The sequence below is a fragment of the Dicentrarchus labrax genome, unplaced genomic scaffold (assembly GCF_905237075.1).
Source record: "Dicentrarchus labrax unplaced genomic scaffold, dlabrax2021, whole genome shotgun sequence".
Classification (NCBI taxonomy): Eukaryota; Metazoa; Chordata; class Actinopteri; family Moronidae; genus Dicentrarchus; species Dicentrarchus labrax.
The window spans coordinates 20,607,659-20,623,358 of NW_026136712.1; the positions used below are offsets into that span (position 1 = coordinate 20,607,659).

At 41.1% G+C, this 15,700-nt stretch overlaps 1 protein-coding gene across 1 annotated transcript in view; it reads left to right on the forward strand.

Moving 5' to 3' along the window:
* srcap (Snf2-related CREBBP activator protein) overlaps positions 1-15,700 on the forward strand; it is a 35,473-nt gene that overhangs the window by 5,846 nt on the left and 13,927 nt on the right. The window contains exons 4-22 of the mRNA XM_051418698.1: positions 887-1,153; positions 2,337-2,522; positions 2,684-2,824; positions 3,096-3,288; positions 4,080-4,249; positions 5,292-5,376; positions 5,504-5,593; positions 7,568-7,741; positions 7,917-8,143; positions 8,367-8,544; positions 8,659-8,795; positions 9,041-9,210; positions 11,625-11,954; positions 12,596-12,782; positions 12,900-13,069; positions 13,892-14,043; positions 14,143-14,358; positions 14,577-14,741; positions 15,227-15,379. Of these exons, the coding sequence (XP_051274658.1) occupies positions 887-1,153; positions 2,337-2,522; positions 2,684-2,824; positions 3,096-3,288; positions 4,080-4,249; positions 5,292-5,376; positions 5,504-5,593; positions 7,568-7,741; positions 7,917-8,143; positions 8,367-8,544; positions 8,659-8,795; positions 9,041-9,210; positions 11,625-11,954; positions 12,596-12,782; positions 12,900-13,069; positions 13,892-14,043; positions 14,143-14,358; positions 14,577-14,741; positions 15,227-15,379 (3,391 nt within the window). The remainder of the gene's footprint in view (positions 1-886; positions 1,154-2,336; positions 2,523-2,683; positions 2,825-3,095; positions 3,289-4,079; positions 4,250-5,291; positions 5,377-5,503; positions 5,594-7,567; positions 7,742-7,916; positions 8,144-8,366; positions 8,545-8,658; positions 8,796-9,040; positions 9,211-11,624; positions 11,955-12,595; positions 12,783-12,899; positions 13,070-13,891; positions 14,044-14,142; positions 14,359-14,576; positions 14,742-15,226; positions 15,380-15,700) is intronic.

Genomic DNA, 15,700 nt, shown 5'->3' on the forward strand with positions numbered 1-15,700 from the left:
TCAGAGAGCTGATTTTACTTTATAATCTGAATGATAAATTGCCACAGTAAAGCATCTCTTCGCAGTACGCAGTCACACTGAGCGTCCTCTGTGAACACACATTTTTATTTAATTAAACCGAGGACAAAAAGCATTGTTAGGCTGTTGTGATGTGCCACACTCTGTAGGTCTACCTTTAAGTGTGTGACAGTTTTATGAAATATTTTATGAGCTGTAAATGGGCACTAAACCCAAAAAGAAAAGAATTTAAGATTTACCCCAGCTGGAAACAAAAGCAATATTTATTACACCCTCACGTCATTATGCTTCTGTGAGTCATATCAAACATGCTGGCATGTTTTTTTACTGTCTAAATATGGCATCATTTTACCCATCCTCCTGCATGTAGTCCATATTGATATGTCACATATGTAAATAGTGTTATTATCATTATTCATGTTATTATGTAGTGATTTATTTCTTTTAAGTTGGCCGCATGCTAAGCCATGTGTGTTTTCCAGCATGGACAGAGCAGGACAGACAGACAGGCACTGTTCCTTAAGGTAAGAGGTGGTTGTCAGACACCCAGACAGGCTCCCTTTCAACAGGATATTCACGAGCACTTACTAGCGAGGCGCTGCCACTGTTGAAGCATTTTAACTTTAAGAAGGCATTCGTTTGACTTCCGCTATTTTTATGATTGTAATTCTGCATGAGATGAAACCTGACGGAAATTCACTAATGGCCAGTTTATAAGTCGGAGCATGTCCGGATTTGCTTCTTATAAGCGCTTGCTCTAACTCATGCATGTGGCTTCTGTCTTCATTGAGTCTTACCGCTTTTACCTCACTAAGATAACGTTTTTTTAATTGATTTCCTCTTCATCTTCCTCCCTTTTGGCCTTTAGGTACGCCAGTGGATAGCAGACAGGGTCACGGCGAATTCATCTCCTGTCTCACCTTGCACCTCCTCTTCTTACCCCGGCCCCTTGTCCACCAGCGATTGGTCCACTCTACGACGGGAGAGGTCCTCACCTCTCCGGGGTCCTCACGGGAAGTTCGTTTCTCCTTCCTCTGTTGGTGGCTACAGTTCCTCCTCTTCCCCACCCGATCAGGCCGCTCCTCAGCGACCGCGTGGCGAGCGTCACACAGACATGGCAGAGCTGGCTAAACACGTGAGTGATGCATAAATAGATGCATAAATTTGACATTTCTCATGTAGAAGCAAGGCAGCTTTAGTAAATCAGAAAGTCTAAATAATAGTTTTAATATTCTACAGGTGGTTTGAGGAGCCACAAAAGGCTTCCAGTGTGTGACCGGCTGTTGAAAGCTGTGTGTGTATTTGGATATGACGCATGTCAACCTCTTAGTGCCTTTTGGCCTTTCACTACATCGCCATAATTGTGCGTTTAGAGACAATTTGCTTCATGCCCTGATGCCTTGAATAGGCTTCTCTAGTAGTCCAAAATTTAAAATACCTAAACAAATTGCTTTTAAATCGACAGAAATTCCTGGTTTGCAACAGAGGATTAAGGGTCACAAATGCACGACTGCAGGGGAGTGAACACACGTCTTGTTGTTGGTTGAGCCTGCGACTTCTCCAGTGACTAAACTCCACGTGAAGAAAATATATGAATTCATGCATGTGTGACCGTATCCTTGAACCCTCCTGGAGCACCGTTACTTAGTGTGCTGATCAGACCCTTAAATTCAATAAGTCCCTTCCATTAAAAACACTTTGAGCCACACACCTGCAATTTTGAAGCCTCTCCCTTTATTGTAATCCTTGATTTAACTCCTGATAGTGTTTTGACTTTTATTTACCTCTGCCCAGTCGGATTACACTGGAGAGCAAACTGAGAGCTATGTAGCAGTCAATAATCAACAAAACTGTATTTTTGAAGACGCTGCTACTCTCACTATTTACCTGCATAACAACTGTAGTTACCCAGCAGAGTCCTAACTCTGAGTGGGAATTCTTGAAATCTTACAATTTGATTTGGAATTGATTCTTGATTCAATAAATACAAAAGGGTGGCACTATTTTTAGGCTCACTGTGTTCAAAACAATTCGCTTGTGTCTTTATCTTGTGTGCAATATGAAAACATAAGTTGCAGTTAAGGTAAATAGTCTAGACTATTCACTGGTTAAATGTGAAGGTAAGGAGGGGAGTTCTCTGCTGTGATGTTATTAATGTTATATCTCCAGTAGTAAACAGTTTCCCTGCTGCAGCATCAGTACTGGGGAAAGCCATTGTTTCCATCGTAAGAGATTTGTCTCCCACCCCTCGCTCACAGTTTCTAAAACATTGTTTGCTGGCAGGATTTACTGAGCGGTTTGGTCATTGTGTCCTGTAGGAAGCAGACATCGAACATCGAACCCAGGCGCTGAAGCGAGAGGGCTTCTGGTCGATGAAGCGTCTCACCCGCCTGACAGAACCGCCACGACCTAAAGTTCACTGGGACTACTTGTGTGAGGAGATGCAGTGGCTCTCCGGCGACTTCGCTCAAGAGAGGCGATGGAAGAGAGGAGTGGCGAGAAAGGTGAGTTATCAGAGAGGGATTTTACACCTAGAAATGTGTAATTGTGAATAATTTAACTAGCTTGTTTAAAAGATTAGGTACATTTGTATTGTATTGTATTGTATTTCTCATGATGCATACCGTATATGTGTTCTAGATGTGTTCTGTTGATGTGTTATTAGGTGGTACGAATGGTGATGCGACACCACGAGGACCTGAGGCAAAAAGAAGAAAAAGCCAAGAGAGATGAACACGCCAAGATCAGAAGAGTTGCCTCTTCTATTGCAAAGGAAGTCCGGGCTTTCTGGACCAGTGTTGAGAAGGTACAGATGATTCACAGACACCAAGCAAACAAAACACTCTGCTTCAGTGTTCAGATGTGGATTTTGACAGGATCGTTTGTATCTGATTGTTTTTTTGTGATAGAAATAAAAAGCCCTTTACTTTTCAGACAATAAAAAACAAATACTGACTCAACAAGGGAAACTATCAACCGTTACAGGATTTATAAACAGTTAAAGGAGGATCATTTTGTCTAATCTTTTTTCATTTAGGCAGTGTTAAGAGTAGCTGTGTCTCATATTTTTTTTAAAGGTGGTGCAGTACAAGCAGCAGTCTAGACTGGAGGAGAAGAGGAAGAAGGCTTTGGATCTTCAGCTGGACTTCATTGTTGGCCAGACAGAGAAATACTCGGACCTCCTCAGCAAGTCCCTTGCACCCACCAGGCCGGCTGAAACTGTCCCTCTGACTCCCAAAAAATCTCCGCCACCTCCCGTTGATGAGGATGGTAAAGAAGTGTTTATTTTTTTTAAACAGTACCTGCAACTTATTCTGTAAATGGAGCTCACTGTGCCCATGTGATAGTACTGAGACTGCTTTCAGAGATGAATCATTGGTTTAGAAAAGGACGTTGTCATAGCTACACACCAATGACTGCATTTTCATAAGCACAGAGGTAAAATGTTTCATGGAAGCAAAAAGCTGTTTCCTTTTCATTGTCAAGGTTATCACATCTTTTGAGAGAATCAGCCATGTTCTCACATTTCTGCACAAATCCCACCTGATTTCCTGAGCTCACAGACATCTTGTCTTCACCAAGATGACATTAAGTCTAATATAAAAAGTCAGTGCAGTAAAACATTTCCTCGACGCTGTACCTGATACTGCTCAGCAACACTCACGGTTGAGACTTGTCAGACCTGTCAGACTTGTCTGCTGCCCATTATCAAAGCATGGAGGTGAACAGTGACTACAGTGGAAGGTTTTCTCAGTGAGGACGGGCACACTTGGCATCGGTTCATTTATATGGGTCGTAGTCCAGTCCCTATTTAATTTTATTATTTGACAATGTTTTGTGGTGCTAAAGTGCAGCGGCTGCTTAGTTATCAAGACTCTGTCAATGAAACCCAAACTCATAAGTTAAAAAGTCCTTTTGAGTCTTTGTGTTGTGCCTTTTTTATGAACCCTGTTGATCTGGATGCATCGTGTATCTTTGAGATACAAAAAGGTTTTTTTTTTGTATTTGTTTGTAGTCAGGAAACAAGTCCATCCGTACAAAACTATATTTTCTTTGCGCAGACAGAGACTTTGAGCCTCCCTGTGAGGAGGAGGATGATGAGGAGACCATAGAGGTGGAGGAGCAACAGGAGGGCAATGACGCCGAGAGCCATAGGAGGGAGATTGAACTGCTGAAGGAGGAGGGCATGCTGCCCCTGGACCAATTACTCAGCACCCTCAAACTGCCACAGGTACCTCCACAAACCCCATGGAACTGGGATTGTTGTCTAAAAGTAGACTGCTGAACTCAGTTTTAAGTTGTACTGTTGTTTAAAAGCTCCTATTCAAACTCTTAAATATAACTACAGCGTTTGTCCGTGCATTGAAACACTTACAACTGCTAATAATCTGAATTAAACCATCAGATCAGGTGTTCTTAAAAGAATGGATCTTAAATTGGCAGATTTGATATATGTCACACAGACATTAAAACTCCTTAGTTTAAACCATTTTATAAGCCACATATTTGCGTGAAAACTAATTTATACGTTGAAATTATCATTCAAACTGTCCTTTTGTAAATGTTTAAGGATTATATGTCCATGCTACAAATATCCTGGTTTATCATGATCATCAAGCTTTCCTGTAATATTACTATTATTGCTAATATATGTAGTGAAATTACCTCACTATGTCGTTGCATTGGATCCCAACAAACTGAACAGTGAACTGTATATTGCAGCTTTGTTGTTTTCTGCAAAAGAACATCAAATACACTAAAAACATCAAACAAAAGCAGGTTGGTTGTTTCAAGTTTAATTACTAATTAGTTAATAATTGAACCAAAAATATCAAGCATACTGACAATCTCTTGGACTCTTTTTATTAACGGTGTTTCAGTCCTTAAATCCATAAAGGAAAATTGATTCATTTAATTTTAGTGACCAGTAAAAATCTGCTTCTGTGTGGTTAATCCAAATAATACTGTGCTGCGTTAACGATTCCTCCCTAAAAACTTAGTAAAAACGTGACCGTCTGAATGTTTCACTGCGTTATACAGTAAAAACCTTTTTATACTGTATCATCATTGTCCATTAAACATGGTACTATACTGTACACCCATTCCTTTTAACACATGCAGGATTGTATACGATTCACTTCCACATAATTATTTTAAATAATGTTAATTAACATCACAACTCAAAATAGACCATGAATAAACTATGTGTTGCTACATTTGAAAGTACATGACTGGGTGAATTGAATCAATCACTGACTCGTTGGATTGCATAGGAGTCGGGCTCAGACGAGGAATGCTCTGATGAAACCTCTTCATCGGTGGAGGAAGATGGCGAATTCACTGCCAATGAAGAGGATGGTAAGATCTTTTAGAATAAAGAATAATACTTCTACATATCTTGGAAAAATGGGTAGAAACAGATTTTTTTTTAATTACTTAAAATTAAATGTGTTTATATTTGTTTTCTCCTTTCTCCCGTTTTCAGCTGAGGATGAGGAGGACACCATAGATGCCCAGGAGAAGGTAGAAGGAAATGTAGACCACGCAGAGGAATTGGATGACTTAGCCAGAGAAGGTAGGCGCTTTACTTTAAAATGTAAAGTGTAATCGCTCATGCTGCTGTCACTTTTTGTGTTGCTGCTTTTTTTAAAGGTATTTTAAGAGCTTCTGTTATTACTGATTATTTGTGAAGAGGAATCCACTCACTGTCAACTTAAATGTTTACTTTAAAAAACTGCCTCAAGTGTCATTCATACATTCATATGCAGAGGTAATGCAGTCGTCTTAGGGTGCACGATTATGGCCAAAATTATCATTCAGATCAATACTGAGATCATGATTATGTCACGATTACAGATTATTACACAAGGTTTCTTTAACGTGAAGGTGCAGCGGTCGGTTAATGTGCTGTGTGAGTAACTTAACACAGCATTTTTTCTCAGTGAATAAAAGTATCCAGGCTGCAGCTGCAGGGTGTCTGTGCAGCGACAATGACAGCTGGCCAAAAAGGGAAACCACAACATCACCTGTGGTGGCTGGCTGTTAGTTCAGGGAGCGCTTGATTTGATATGCTGCAGAGTTTTCAATGAGCCGAGCACACGCTTTAAACGTCAAGATGTTAGACGATTTACGTTCATTTAATTGTGGGAAGCCAAAATCATGATCGCGGTTAATATTGTATTAATTGTGCAGCCCTATTTCGGTCTCAGCATATTACAGAAGAGTGAGGGACTGTAGGAGGCCTTGTGGTTGCATAGTTTGTAATGCAGAGGGTCAGCAAACAAAGGGTAGATCTGGTAGTCAGAGCTAACCAGCCATGAGAAGCTACTGTCAGACTCTGTCTCTGCTGGAAAGATCTGAGCTTTGATGGTCTCTAGAAACACGTTTATGTCCCTTTCAGAGAGTTACTGTGTGGGTAGTTAAGCTAGTGTCAGTACATTAGGCTTCATAGGTGTGTTGTGTTTACAGAGGGGTTAGACTTACTTGGAGTCTCACTAATGCTAACGCTACCAGCAGCTATGTGTGAGAGGCACAAACTGTGGCTAAAGTTAGCTAGTGTGCTGCTTTTTATACTCAAATGTGTTTTTGTTTAGAAAACTCACGTCTTACCATCAAATACCAGCAGGAAGGTATGTACTTTTACAGGTACAGGGATTAAAAACTGCTACTACTTAAAGCTTTGTTTGGCCCAGCAGCAGTAGGGACACACTGAAAGCCGTGCGTTTATTCTCAGAACTGTCACCCTTTTTCATCCCGTTGGAGTTTGCAGGCCTGATCTGAACACCAGACTATTCCAGGGCTTTAGGCGACCCCAATCCATGTGGAAAAAAATCTGGTTTCCTCACGAATATCTTTGAATCTTCCAACCTCAATGGGCAGAGGATGAATACCAGCTCAACTGTGCAACTAAAGATCTTTTGGTGTCTACATAAACAACATAATAACGTATGATTCAAGGCCAAGCTCATGTTTGATATGAATATATGTCCTTTAAATTTTGGCTGAGACGATATATTTTCAAACTATTTTTCTTCAAACATCAGTAAAATCTTACTTTTTTTAGTAAAGCTGACACAATTTAATTCTCTATATATGCAATATATGCCTGTGTTTATCTATTATATCCTCAGCCATTTTGGTGAGACCATCTGCAGTTGGATCATTTCACATTTTTGTTGTACCCTTTTACCCAGCCTGTGTCTTCCTGTATTGCTAGAATGAGAGCTAATCCATTAACCCCCACAGCTCTATTATTTATAGAGTCAGCTGCATTTTCTAGATTATTTTAAGCCCCATATCCCTGAAGCACAGTTCAATATTGGGGAAATGCATGCACTGTAAGACGCAAGTTTGGTGTATGTAGAATAACTGATCCTTTTTTAGTGCTTTTTTTTTAATGCTGATTGCTGCTTTTCTGATTTTAATATAGCCGTGTATTGTGTGTGTGCCACTTAGCTGCATGCCAATACACATTTCATTAATTTTAAGCAGCGTCCTGTTTTAAAAACAGTAAACATCTACCCTGACATCTTCTCTGTTCTCCTTGTAGGCGATATGAGTGTTGAGGAGCTGCTGGAGAAGTACAAAGGAGCATATGCTTCAGACTTTGAGGCTCCTTCTGCATCTGGCTCTAAAGTGAGCTCTGATTCTGAGGTGTCTGGGGACGAGGAGGAGGAGACTGAAGAAGATGAGAGCGATGCTGAAAGCAACACTTCCTCCTCAGGTATTAACAAACTTACAGGAAATCTAAATAATCTCTTCTAAACTGTTTATCTAAAGGTGTAACATCTTTTCGGAAGGGGAAATATTTCCTCCCTGCTTTTTAAAGATTGTGATTGTTACACGCTTCATGAATTTATTATTAAGTTATTTCTTGTTTTCAAATGTGCTTTTCTCAGCTTCACCAGGGGACAGTGGGGAAGAGGACGACAGTGAGAAAGACGAAGAGGAGAGCGGGGAAGAAGATGGGGATGATGACTGTGGAGAGGAAGGGATGGAGCTCTTGCTGAAGGAGGGAGACAACAGCCCGCCATCCTCTAGCTCACGGCCGAAGAAAGAGATCAGCCACATTGCTGCTACTGCAGAGAGCCTGCAGCCTAAAGGTTACACTCTGGCTACTACAAAGGTCAGTCTTTAATATTTAGAATAATGTTTTTGTTCTAACCTCAAATGTCTTTTGAGTTTTTTTACTGACAAAAGATCATTTTAGAGCTCTTCTTTTAAGAGGAGACCCTCCAGAATAGTTTAGGAAATAGGATAAAGGATACTTTTTGTGGGTTGAAGTGCAAAAATCTAGTCATACTCAGTTCTGAACCATAATTTTCTCATCTTTTTCTTCCAATAAAAAGGTCAAGACCCCCATCCCATTCCTGCTTCATGGCACATTACGAGAATACCAGCACATTGGACTCGACTGGCTGGTCACCATGTACGAGAAAAAGCTAAATGGCATTCTGGCTGATGAGATGGGTCTGGGAAAGACCATCCAGACCATCGCTCTGCTCGCTCACCTCGCCTGTGAAAAGGGTATAAAAGTCTTCTTTGGAGTGCTACTCATGTTTTTATACAGTAATTTAACTCACATGTTCTTTCTTTCATCTTCAACTGCTGATATTTTGTCATGTGACCCGTTGTTTTTAGGTAACTGGGGCCCTCACCTTATCATCGTCCCCACCAGTGTGATGTTGAACTGGGAGATGGAGCTGAAACGCTGGTGTCCCGGGTTTAAAATCCTCACCTACTTTGGCAGCCAAAAGGAGAGAAAGCTGAAGAGACAGGTAATTAGTTAATTCGTTTGGAATGGAAAACCTTTTTATTATATTTAGCACGGGTGGGATTTCATATATTATGCTTTCAAGGTGTTTCTACAATTGGCAGTATTGTGTGAAATTGTGGTTTTCCTGCTTTATGTTCCCAAAGTACCTAATAACAACCCTGATGCAGCCTTTTATTTCCAGTCCTCCAAGTGTCTGTGATGGATATAAAAACACTTATTGATTTCCTATTGTTTTGGTTTTCTTAGGGCTGGACAAAGCCGAATGCTTTCCACGTGTGCATCACTTCGTACAAGTTGGTGCTGCAGGATCACCAGGCCTTCCGACGCAAGTCTTGGCGGTACCTGATCCTAGATGAGGCGCAAAACATCAAGAACTTCAAGTCCCAGCGCTGGCAGAGCCTCCTGAACTTCAACAGGTCAGTCGAGCCTGGGTGTTTTTGTATTCTCAGAAGGAGAAATGTACAAACTATAGGGCTCTAAATGTGTAATTAAGGGTCCAGTGTGTAACATTTATGGAATATGATAGTCATAGGTCTGTTTTAATTATTTTTTTGTAAATGTTGTGTTTTCGTCACCGTAGAATGAGCTGTTATCTGTAAAAAGAACGAGTCCTCTTCCATGAAGGCCGTCATCTTGAGAGTACAAACCACACACTGGCTCTAGATAGGGCGGCCTTTAATCTGCTCCTTCACCCTAGATGCCACTGAATCCTTCGCACTGGTTCTTTAATGTGGTACCGTTTCATCAAACCTCCAAAATCAAAACGCACCACCAGAAAGTTGGCACTATTTTTACTGCCGTTCTTAACAGAAACATCTGTGGATCTACAAACGTGGACACATGACACATCTGCTCTTTGAACATTATATATGCACACCCCGTTGGACCAGCCAGGAATAATGAGTCCCTGTCTTGTGTCCAAGGGTTGTTGCTTAACGTGCTTAACGTGCTTCACCACATGCACCCTCTGCAGACATGAATGAGCTGTCCAAAAACCATTGTAGCATACATATTTTGCTTTGTACTTTGTCCCGCCACTTAAAAGAAATGCTGACACATGCTGGAATAAAGATTTTACTTTTCCAGAGACAAGTAAACATTCTTACAATCCAAACAGTCTCTTAGGAGGTTTTAATATGTGTGGTTTTAAAAGATGCTGTAACTCATTAAATTTGTTTAAAAAAGGCTGAAAGAGATCCATTTTAACAAAGATTTCAGTCTCAACCTCACGTGGCAGTAGCTCAGGTGGTAGTGCGAGTTGGTATGGTTGCTGGTTTGATCCCCGGCAGCTCCTGTGTGTATGTTGAAGTAATCCACACAGCATGGGAGCAACGTTTCACTTTTGTTTTCGTAACAGACAGGTTTTGTCAAACACAAAATGGTTTGCTGTGATTGAAGCAAGAAAGAAGACTGAAGCACTTTTTTTATGTGAAGAAACTGCTTTTGGCACAAATATTCATGTAATTTCCAGATCAGATAATGTTTATTTTCTTTGCCCTGGTTAGTCTGGCAGACACCCATGTGTCCATTTCTGTATGATCTAATAACCTACTAGACTGAGACGATCATAGCTCCAGCGTTCTTTTAGGAAATGAGGCCTGAAGGCGGAAAATCTGAATAGGTGTCATAAGTAAGAAGTCGTTTTAATACAAACTAGAAAGTCTCCTGTCTCTGTCGTGTTTCCAAACACATTCAAGGATTCCTTTCTCTCTCATGGGTAAGCAGTTGCTTGTCACAAAAAGTCAGAGTGCATTCAACTGTAGAAGACGAGCCGTCATTGAGTATTAGCCAGTTTGACTTTGAATGCATTCCCAAAATACACCAGACCACATAAGTTTATCAACAGGCGACAGTGGTGTGTGTGGATGTGAAGGTTTAACCAGCTAATCTTCCAATTTGAAATGTTGTTTTTTTTGCTATCAAACTGGCTGTAATTAGAATAACTTCCCGTCATTTGGCTGGTGGCCTGTTCCAGCTGGTGGTAATGTCTCACTGTTACACAGAGCTTCAAAGAGTGGCTTCTGCACACACAGTTTTATTGCATACAAGCTTTTAGTGAAGGATTTTCTGCAGGCATACAAGGGTGGCTGGAGAATGCGAGAGCACTTCAGTGTATGTGGGCAGTTATTGATGAGTCCTGATGCAAAACAAATGAAAATAATAGGATATTGTAGTCCTGTGTATAGATAAGAACTTATTTGTAAATAACAAACAGAAATACACAAAGTGCTGTGGGAAATTATTCAACTATCAATTATTGTGTGTCACATCAAAGTTGCTATCATCATTATACTTCTGTGTTGGCTTTGTTTGCCAGTCACAGAGGTTGCTGCTTTCTTTCAGCTCATTGTTTTGTTTTTCTCCGGTCTATAACTTTACTGTTTAGTTGCAGTCCCACAGCTTTCAGCAGCAGCAGCAGCAGCAGGCAGTAATTTTCAGTATTGTACTCTCCCTGCTTAGCACCAAACAGCAGGCAGAGAGAGTTAGCAACTAGCTGGTATCAAAGTGGAGAGTTTAGCTCCTAAAGAGACAGATATTTCCTTCAGGAGTAGAAGGAGAGGCTGCTGCTCTGTATCAGCTGTTTGCTAACCCTTTGCCACATAAGCTTTATAAGGTGAAGACATGTCAGTGTTGTTTATACAGCTTGTTGTGCCCAAGTGTCCAGAAAATCAATCAGTGTAGATTTAATGAGTCTTAAGCAGCAGCTTTGAATCAATTTGACTGAGATTGCCTGTTTATCTGAACTCTACTTCTTCTCCCTCGTCATCTATAATCCTAAATTACCTAAATTGCGGCACATTACGTAAACTCCGACCTCTCCCAATTACAGCCACCGGCGACTGCTGCTGACGGGAACCCCTCTCCAGAACAGCCTGATGGAGCTGTGGTCTCTGATGCACTTCCTCATGCCCCACGTATTCCAGTCCCACCGCGAGTTCAAAGAATGGTTCTCCAACCCGCTGACGGGAATGATCGAGGGCAGTCAGGAGTACAACGAAGGCCTGGTCAAAAGGCTCCACAAGGTTCTGAGACCATTCCTGCTCCGGAGGATCAAGATTGATGTGGAGAAGCAGATGCCCAAGAAATACGAGCATGTGGTGCGCTGTCGCCTCTCCAAGAGACAACGGTTTCTCTACGATGACTTCATGGCCCAGGCCTCGTGAGTTACTGCACTACAAATGCCTCACTAAGAGTTCCACATTTTTGTAAAAAGGACATTTGTAATTACTGTTATTTTGTTCTGACATGTCAGTTTATTAGGAACATCTAGTTAAAACGAATGCAGTCCAATACAGCAGTCCTACAATAAGTCTTATGTGTATGAAGGTTATGAAGGTTCAGTTTTTGTTTAAACAGTTCTAGAGAGGTGTTGCTTCAACAAGTCTGTAAACACCTGTCAGTATAAGACCAAAGATATATTTGCATTTAACAGCCGCTGCCGTGAAATGTTGGGTGTGCACGTCCTCAGAAGTATTTCTCAGTTAAACAGCACCAAAAAAAATATATCCTTCAAATTATACATGCAGTGGAATTAAAACCTTTTTTAAATCATAAATATTGGATTTATTGCTGACTGTTGTTACTTAGTTTTAGCTAGATGTATCTAATAAACTGACAACTGAGTGTAGTTATCAAATAAAGCCAAGTACAAATGTCCAAAATCTGACGGCAAGAAATACAGCAAAATCATACCTTTTTTTTGAGTAAAATTTAAAAACTAATCACCTTTCCTTCTATATGATCACTACTATGTATTGTGTGGTCTCTCCATTCATCACCTTTTTTGTTTCTGGTCGACAGGACCCGGGAAACACTGGCCAGTGGTCACTTCATGTCTGTGATTAACATCCTAATGCAGCTCCGCAAAGTGTGCAACCACCCCAACCTGTTTGACCCTCGACCCATCCAGTCTCCCTTCATCACGCAGCCCATTGTTTTCCATACAGCCTCCCTGGTGCAGGACGCCCTGGAGGTCTCTCCTTTGAAGGTTAGCATTAAAGAAACACAAAAAAAAAAAAAAGCTTTAATTTGGTCAGTCACGTTACAGTATTGTGAATTCTGATGGACGAAACCCTAAAATACCTGTATGTTTCTCCGTCCTCAGCGCTGCGACCTTTCTATGTTTGACCTTGTTGGTTTGGAAAGCCGTGTGTCCCGGTACCAGGCAGATGTATTCCTGCAGCGCTACAAGGTCAGCCGCCAACTGATCCAGGAGATTGTGGAGTCCCCTGAACCCCCTCCGAGGCCCAAACCAGTCCGCATGAAGGTCAACAGGTACACAGTACACCCACTAATACTTAAAATACTTTTATAACCACAAGTTATGCAGGAAAACCCCTCAGAACAGTACAGCTGAGCCTGCATCTATACGCCATGGTAACTGCTGTGTTAGTGTACTGTGGGAGCAACTCGGGTTAAGTGCTTCGCCAAAGGTCACTTCTCAGTGTGTTCAGACCGCCATCAGCTCGATTAAAAGCTCACTGTGTCGGGCAAGAAAAGCTGACCAGCATTGATATTATTTGTTTTTTTTCCAACTAAAATGACATCAGTTCCCTAACTTTACTCAAAGAAATGTAGACTGTGATCTGAGCTTTATCTGAGCAATAAAACACTTAAGAATGAACAGTATGAAAGTATTGAAGATGCATAGAAATTAGTGGACAGCCCACCATCTTTTTAAATGTAAGTGTGTAAATGTTAAGTTGTTGTTTTGCTCCAGCTCTGCCCATAAATGAATTAAAAGTGGCCAATCTGATGTATTTTCAGAAGCCTTGCTTTTGTTTATTTGCAGAAAAAAGTAAGAACTTTGTAGAAAAACATGTTTTTTTCTAAGCAAAGTAAAGTATAAAAGCATCAGTTTTGATATCAATACTGAAACTAAACATATCGAAGGACTACCAGCCCTCTTTTTCAATGGGAAGGAGTTAAACCTCTTTCTCAGATATTAAAAGTAAAGAGCCGTATGAGAACAAGTTGGAGACATAGGTGGACATTAATGCATAGTCAGTGGCTAACAAAACCAGGTGATGTGTAAAATTTGTATTAAACAAATCTATTATTACAAGGTTTAATCTTTTGTTTGTCTTTTTGTTTTAGGATGTTCCAGCCACCACCTAAAGGTGATAACCGACCGGTCCTACTGATGAACAAACCCACCTGCTCCGTTCCCCCTGCAGCACAGACCCCCAAACCTCCTGCAGTCACTGAAGTCACCTCGACTCCTGCACCTGCTCCTGTAGTCCAACAAGGCACGTGAAGCAAAAAGTTTGAACGATGATTTCAGAAAACGGCGGTGCTTGCAGATCCTTTTTATTTTAACTTTTGCTTATTTCTCCTTTTCACTGTAGTGGTGTGTTCAGTGGCAACCACGCCACCTCCTCGCCCGTCCATGCATCTCACTGCTCAAACTGCAGTGAGATCCAACGCTCCAAAGCCGGTGCTGACCGTACGGCCTCCCACTGCCTCCTGCACAGCCAGCATCCCAACTCACCCGAGTCCAAACGCTGGCAACATCATGCCCCAGAGGGTTCTGCTCAGTCCAGATATGCAGGCTCGGTTGCCTTGTAAGTAGAAACTGATTAATGTTCAGTGTTTTTTAGCCTGTTTGATCCTCAAAACGGATAACGCTTACTAACGTTATCTCCTTTAAACTCCACCCTGAATGATAGCTGTCAGCTTTATAGTAAGTTCAGCAGCTAGTGAATCAACACACCCTTTTTAAACAAACACACACACAGGTCATTGTTCTAATATTGCTCCTTCTTTCTGTTTTCTTCCTAAGCTGGTGAGGTAGTGAGCATAGCCCAGCTGGCCTCCCTGGCAGGGCGACCCGTGTCCTCATGTCAGGGCAGTAAACCCGTCACCTTCCAGCTTCAGGGCAACAAGCTCACTCTGTCTGGAGCCCAGATCCACCAAGTCCCAGCAGGTCCTGCACGCCCAGTTCAAGGTTAGCGTTTAAAATTAGCTATGCATCTACAAGATTTAATGGTTAGACCATTTTAATTAGTTTGTATATTTTCTGTATCAATAATTCTGTATTTATGTTAAAGCTTTAAACAAAATACCTTTTTAAACCTTCAATAAGATTGCAGCGTCGTCTATCAGGTGAATCATAATGCAATTACTGCCCAACTTTTAACAGACCATCACTGGATAAGAATTAAACATGTAGTTACAGATTATAGGGTTTGGGTTTTGGCACTAAAGTAGTTAGTTATACATTATTAAAGCTGGACTACAGTGTGAAATATTTTTTTTTTAACACAAAAGTTGCTGCTTCTTCAAGATATACAACGTAATTGTACAGCAATACATTTTATGTATCATATATAAATCTGAAGGATTTATTGAAGTGATTGCAGATGATTGGGTATGATGTGTGACTGTGGACTTGAGGGAGAAGTTGCTGATTACCTGTCTGACTCGCTGCAGGTAATGTAATGCACCTGGTGTCCAGCGGAGTGCAGCACCACCTCATCAGCCAGCCTGCCCAGGTGGCTGTCCAGAGCGCAGCTAACACTCATCCTGCAAGCACCTCCACTGCCCTCCCTGCGAATCGTTTGCCTCACAATGCCTCCTCGCAAGGTTTCAACTCTTCTTCCTCTTACTCACTCATGTTCTGCCCCTCAACAGACAAAGATAATAAACAAACAAAGCTATTTATCTGTTCTTTTTCATCTTAATCTCTCTCAAAATTCATAAAGCTTAATCTTAAAGTATTTTCTTTGGGCATTATCAGGGTTTTCCTCATGTACTAGAATACCTGGAAATTTAGAGACTATTTTTCCAGTCAGACACCAGGATATTGATTTAAAATGACCCAATATAGTGGAAATAATCCATGTTGTTGTTTAAATTATATTGTATTGTATTTTAGCCCCTTACTCAGATCACCAGCGTCCGTAT